Below are 6,068 nucleotides of genomic sequence, written 5' to 3' on the forward strand. Positions count from 1 at the left end.
AACTGAGAGACAACGGCGGCAGTCAACGCCCACCCACACACCCCACAATGCACGATAACATGCACAGTCGAAGAGTAACGGATCGTCGCAGGATTCACACAGCAGCGGGTTTTTTTTCCTTCTTTGCTTTTGTTTTTTTTGTTTTTACTTCAGGCTTCGCAGTCAGCACTGCGTGTCCGTCGCCTTCGAGACCCGATGTGCACACATGCACGCACACTTATATTTACACGCGCCATTTTTAGATCTAGCAACTCTCAGTTTCACGCCAGGTAAGATCCCCCTCTTGCGTGTTTCCCGCACCGCCCTTGCTGAGGGTTGCCGCAGTAAATATACACCGACGGGCCACGCAGCAGTCTTCAAGAAATAACAAAAACAAAAAAAACACACACACCTTGCAGGAGCAATTCCAGTGGGAAAATTTACTGGCAGCCTCACATCTCGCAAGCTGACGGCATATTTGAGGACTTAGCTGAGAAGAGAAAAAAGGTCGCAAGAAGATGCGTTGGGCGCCCCTCCCACATCCCGGCCCCCGGCAGAGAACTGGGGCCACAGATCCTCTCACACTGTACTGCGAACAGCCGCTGAGGATTGGCGGCCAAAGGAGAGACGCAACGCCCAGAGTTGCACACCCGAAATCATCAACCTTCTCCCGCCCCCATCGCACTCCCGCGAAACGCAAAGGAACCGCAACAGAAAAATGAGTAAAAAAAGGCCTTGTGAATTGCGCCCGACAGAGCAACAATCAGCGGAAGACCGAAAAAGAACGGGCGCGGGCACAACACTGGCACCGTCAGCGCTGGAGAAACTAACTTTCCACCGAGTGCGGAATGCCCTTTGCTCAGCCCACACCGAATAACGGAGGTGCAGGAGCTGATGCGGAGAAGCGAGAATAAGCCTCACCACTTCGCTGCGGCAGTGTCATCAGAGGCCACTTGTCAGGGAGTCATCTTCGCGAACGGTGGAGGATGCCATTACACAGTTCAGCAACATAGTGAAGAGGTGCCAAGAGAATGGTGAGACACACGCCTTACTCTCCGCGTGCATCAGTGTCCTTTCGGAAGGCAAAGTTGTGGGAAATTGAAGAGAAAAAATTGTGATGCAAGCCTCGCTCAAAGAAGCATCAATTAAAGAAAACAAAAAGGAAACAGACAGCGCCTCAGAGTTAGCAGGCTTGGCAACTATAAATATATATGTACCACAGCCAGCAGTCAAGTTTCACTGCCTCTTTTTCCCGCTCGTTGGGGGCGGTTGTACTCGTGCTAGGTGAGCTCGCGTCACACATGCGCGGAAGTGCCGCTTGAGACATTCCTTAGGAGCCACAGCAGACCCCAGAATCAGCGGATAAGCTGTTTTTTCCCCCTGCACCGAAGCGTAAGTAGTGTGCGAGCGGCATAATATGTGCTGCATAAAGCACCGTCGCATCTCGCAAGATTCCAAGACACTTCTTTCAACTCCCTCAAGGGGGGGAAAAAAAAACTTGGCCTCTGTGTGAAGACCACGGCTCTTCTACTCCTCGAGGACGTGGGAACTGCGTGGGTGTGTTTGGTGGGGAGCAAAATGTGTCCGTGAATATATTTTTTGGGCGTGCTTCCTTGACGCTCCTCCCTGTTTTCCATCAAATAAGCGTGGCGCCGGGCAGTTCTGAAGAGGCGCCGCTAGTGCCGAAGATAAATGAGCCCACGCGCGTCAAAAAGCTGCCAACTGGAGACAGCGCCGGAAACCAAACCACACTTGAAACGAGGCTTGGAAGTTGCTTCAGAAACTCAAAGAGCATTACCTCCTTCACCATGCTGTACACCTCCATTAACGTTTCCCTAGAGATATCCCTAAAACGCAGGGTAGGCAGTCGCATTGTGGCACGGTGCAGCGACGGAATGAACCTCCCAATCGGCGATCCACGGAAGAGCACATCAGCAGGAGCTCGCTCCCCCCTGTCATACGTGAGAATGACGCATATCTCGCATACAACCATCGAGCCGATTTCAACTCGTCTGTGCATTGAACATAGAGAAGGAGAAGGAGGAGGAGGGTCGACGGCAATCGCCAAACATGCGTTGGCGCCACGACGCCTTTCCCGCGTCGTCGTCTTCAACGAATAGTCTTGGCAGTGCGTCGCCAATTGATGAAACTGGTAGAGAAGAATATCGGACAATTCCACCTCAAGTCGCGTCACATTCACCTGGGCAGAGCACGCGGAGATTGTAGAGAACAGCAGCTCCACATCACGCACGGTCATGTCAAAACAGAATGGCTTGAGAACGTGGCATCGCTTGGAGTTATAGGTGCTTTGCACGGACGCGTTTGACACTGTGCCCTGTGCGGTGAGGCTCAGGGAATGGTGCACCATCCAGAACTCGCTACTCTCCACGGTAAAGAGAAGAGAACTTTCCCTCCCATCCCGAACCGTGAGAGAAACTTGAGAGGCCTTTGCATTTACACGAATCGTTGTTTTTATTCCCGCTCCAACCTCTTCGACCCCTCCACCCATTTGAGGGTTACTTGCGGCGCATGTGCTGCCTGGCAACAAGACGGTTGTGTTCAGCGGAAAAAGGGACAACACGACCGTGACATCGTCCCGCTGATGGCGAACAAAGGCCGTCGCCGCATCACCAATATCGGTGGCGGCGTCGCGGGCCAAGCACACCACAGATTCCTTGTCCCCCTCAGAAAGGCTTAGCACATCACCCTTTGCCAAGAGCCGCAAAGATGACGACACCGCCATGGAGCCAACCTGGTGGTAGGCCTTAGGCGTCAAATTCACCAGCGTCAAGGACGGCCTGTTGCAGGGCCCACTTACCACCAACATGGCGGGGTCACAGGAACCCTTTTTACGCACCTGAACCATGTGATGGGTCCGCCCGCACTGGACGACACCGGTCCAATCTGTGTTTGAGGCAAATGTCACCACCACCGGGGTGGAATACGAAGCTGCCTCGCCGCTTTCTTCCCAACAAAACGCAAACGTGTCCAAGTACCCGTAGCACGAAATAAACGTGTAGGGAAGCACGCCAGCGGCTGGCAAAACTACACGGCGTACCCACTTCTCTTCGCCCCCGGTGGTGGTGTCCTTAGCACGGATGGCATGCTGCACCGAAAGAGTTCGGGTGGCATCCAGGTTGAGCATAAGCAGCGCAGGCAGCAACTCCATGGTCCTCGCAGCTGCGTCTCCCTTAACGCGAAGGAGGAAACAGTGCGCCCCGCAAGGCGTTTCGCCTTGCTCAGAGGCATTACAGAGGAGCATTTGCTCATCCAAGCCCTCACCCACCTCAAAGGCTGAGGAAGTAGCCTTTTCCGCGCGCAGCACAAGCGACGCGTGGAGCGGGAGATAGGCAAAGTTGCTTCCGGAGGAGCATGAAAGCAAAGTTCCACCCAAAGTGCCAATGGAATCCCCCGCCTCGGACACAAACTCAACATCCATGTGGGAGTTATTTTCCACACCAAAGATATACCGTGGCACCACACTGTACACCTGGGCGCCGCCACCAGAAAGGTCGGCCTGTCGAGCTTCAATGTTGAACTCAAAAAAGTAGCGGCGAGGGAATTCCTCGTGCTTCATCACAATACACTCCCCCTCCGCGGGGTCAACGGTGGTGACATCGACACGCTCGCTGGCAACATACCTCATGCCGTAGACGACGCATTCAAAAAGGTACTCCACGGGAGGACCGTATGGGTCGTGCCGGAGAGAAACAAACGTCTTGCCGGGGTCCACAGACGCCTCCTCAGCGACGTCGTCACTGATGTAAGCCGTCAACCGAATGGGAAATCGCGTGCCGTTATGAATGCCGGATCTAGCCGGGGCGAGAAGCATGGTGAGGACAGAACTCCTTAATTGATACGTCACATCAACGTACGCCGAGGCACCGGCAAAGGAAAACTTCTTGAGACGCCCCATAGAGTCCGTCCCACGTGAGGTGGCCACTTCAAGCAGCTTGCGCGGCGGCCCCTCGCAGAGCAGCTCATCGCAGGACTCGCCTCCTTCTTCCGTCGACACCAGACGCATGACAACATCCGTGGAGTCTAGGTAGGCGATCGGGAGACAAGCGAGCTCTCCCGGACGGAGCGTGAGCACCTCACTCCCGCTGCGCGTCGGGCGAAGTGTCACCGCGCAAGGCAGGTAATCCCTGACGTGAAAGGCCGTTCGAAGCGTAACTTGAAGCGTGAGGGTGCCAGGTTGCACACGTGTGGCGACGTGAACGCGCTCGCCGTCTTCAAGAACAGCTACACCTTCGGCATGAAAGAGACCGTCCCGTTTATCGTCTGAGAATGATATATCTTCCCTATCAAAACGATCCACGCGCCTTCCGCCCACCAGCCTGAGACAATCCGGGAACAATAACGTTTTCCTTTCAAGGGAAAGACAATCTTGAAGGCAAAACTGTTCCGTGGCGTCCTGCAGAGTCACCTCCACCCCGAGTCGGTTTCCCAGTTCCATGGCGCACGGTGTCGTCCCCGCAGCAACAGCAGCATCGTCGTCGCCGCCCTGCAGAAATGTCAAGAGCGACAGCGCGCTCTTGAGTTGCTCGCTGGAGAGCGAAAACTCACATGGGGAGACAGACACGTCACAAGACACAGTCGAAAGGTCGTGTGTGCGGGCCACCACCAACACGGAGAGTAAATCGCGTAACAGTGGAACCTGCGCCTGCGAGGAGAACTCCCACAGGGAGAGTTCCTGCATCCCCAATCGCGCCTCCACAAAGGCATCCCCTGTCACTTCCCTTTTTGACAAGAGGGAGGTGCTGGCCAGAAGGAAGTGCATAAATGGAGCCCCACTTGGTAGGCAGAGCCCAACGGGAATAGCGGAAGTTGTCAGCAGTGCCTTCCACCTGGCAAACGGAAATCCGCGTGGCTTCGAAGGCATTTGGTATTTCCGTCGCGGGTCGCCAGAGAACGGCTGTTTGCAGCCCCACAGCCTTCTCAGGCGGCGCACTGCGAAGACGAGTGAAACGGGTATACTTACACCCCCTATTCGTACAGCTGAGCTCAGCGCTGCGTAGTCATCCTTCTGTCTGTGAGCCCAGTCGACATCCAAATCCACACGGGAAATCACGCCATGTGTAGTCCCCTTTTCACTCAGGTCAAGGCGTCCTCGCTGCACGCGTAGCTGGGAGACGGTTTTCCTGAGACACGCCATAAACCGCAGGTCCAGCGTTGACAGACTCAAGGTAAGTTTGCGGTCACAAGGCAACGTCACGCATACGATACTGCGATGAGCTATGAGCAAAAGTTTTTGTAACGTCTTCCTCTCTGCTTCCGCACGCACGGCGGTCACGCTAGCGTCGTTGCCCAACGCAGCCTCAACGCAGTTGTCACACACAAACGATGCACTTTCGTCCTGAACCGTAATGGCCAGCAGAAAGCAGGAAGAAAAGTGACAGCGACGAAAGTAAACGTGGGTCCCGCTGCAGACCACCATCTGCGTTCCTGAAGCACGGGAGAGAAAGGCGCAGTCCTCCACCAGAACCACCTTACCCGGGGCGTCAAAGAACCACGGCCCGGTTCGGCTCAAGTTGTGTTGCTCACCACGCAGCGAATCACACGTCACCAACTTTCGCCTGGACAGCGCATTCGCCATGACCCCAAGTTCGGACCACAGACCCAGCATCGCGCTTGCAACGTCAGCCGCCGGAACTCCGTTGAGGTGCAGCTTCCAGGCCATAACCTCGACACGCACAGCCTCCTCGCCAACAGCAGACAACGTGTCACTATCTACTTCATAATCGCTGAATGTGACGCTGCTTTCCCCAAGAGAGGAAAGAGAGTGCATGGTGCATTTGGCTCCCTCCACCTCCAGCCGGATGGCGTCACCCGCGTTTACCTTAACCGAGGGAACAACGAGCTCAACGGAGGGGCGCTCCATCGCGCGGACGTCGTCGTCCCAAAACTCTTCAACCGCGATAGGCAGCGTGGCTGTGAAGGAGCAAACTGTTCCACGCAGCCGAATGGATGCAAAACGGCAGTGAAAGACTTCCACCTCGAGGCAGGGGACAGTTACCGTCGCCAAAAGCCTCTCACAGGCGTTGACCAGCGTCAATGGCGACGTGTCACGCAACTCCGGAAGAAGTTCA

The 6,068-nt window shown here is 55.3% G+C and overlaps 1 protein-coding gene across 1 annotated transcript, besides 1 other annotated feature; it reads right to left on the reverse strand.

The window, feature by feature from the left end:
* Window positions 1-109: 109 nt before the first annotated feature.
* Window positions 110-146: a microsatellite.
* A 1,469-nt stretch (window positions 147-1,615) lies between these two features.
* On the reverse strand, window positions 1,616-5,860 carry Tco025E_08155 (uncharacterized protein; the record flags this gene model as incomplete). Its single annotated transcript, XM_029375010.1, has 1 exon — window positions 1,616-5,860. One exon carries the CDS (start codon window positions 5,858-5,860, stop codon window positions 1,616-1,618), a length of 4,245 nt encoding a protein of 1,414 aa, XP_029224876.1.
* Window positions 5,861-6,068: the final 208 nt, after the last annotated feature.

The sequence above is a fragment of the Trypanosoma conorhini genome, assembly GCF_003719485.1.
Source record: "Trypanosoma conorhini strain 025E chromosome Unknown Tco_14.4_contig_00710, whole genome shotgun sequence".
Lineage (NCBI taxonomy): Eukaryota > Euglenozoa > Kinetoplastea > Trypanosomatida > Trypanosomatidae > Trypanosoma > Trypanosoma conorhini.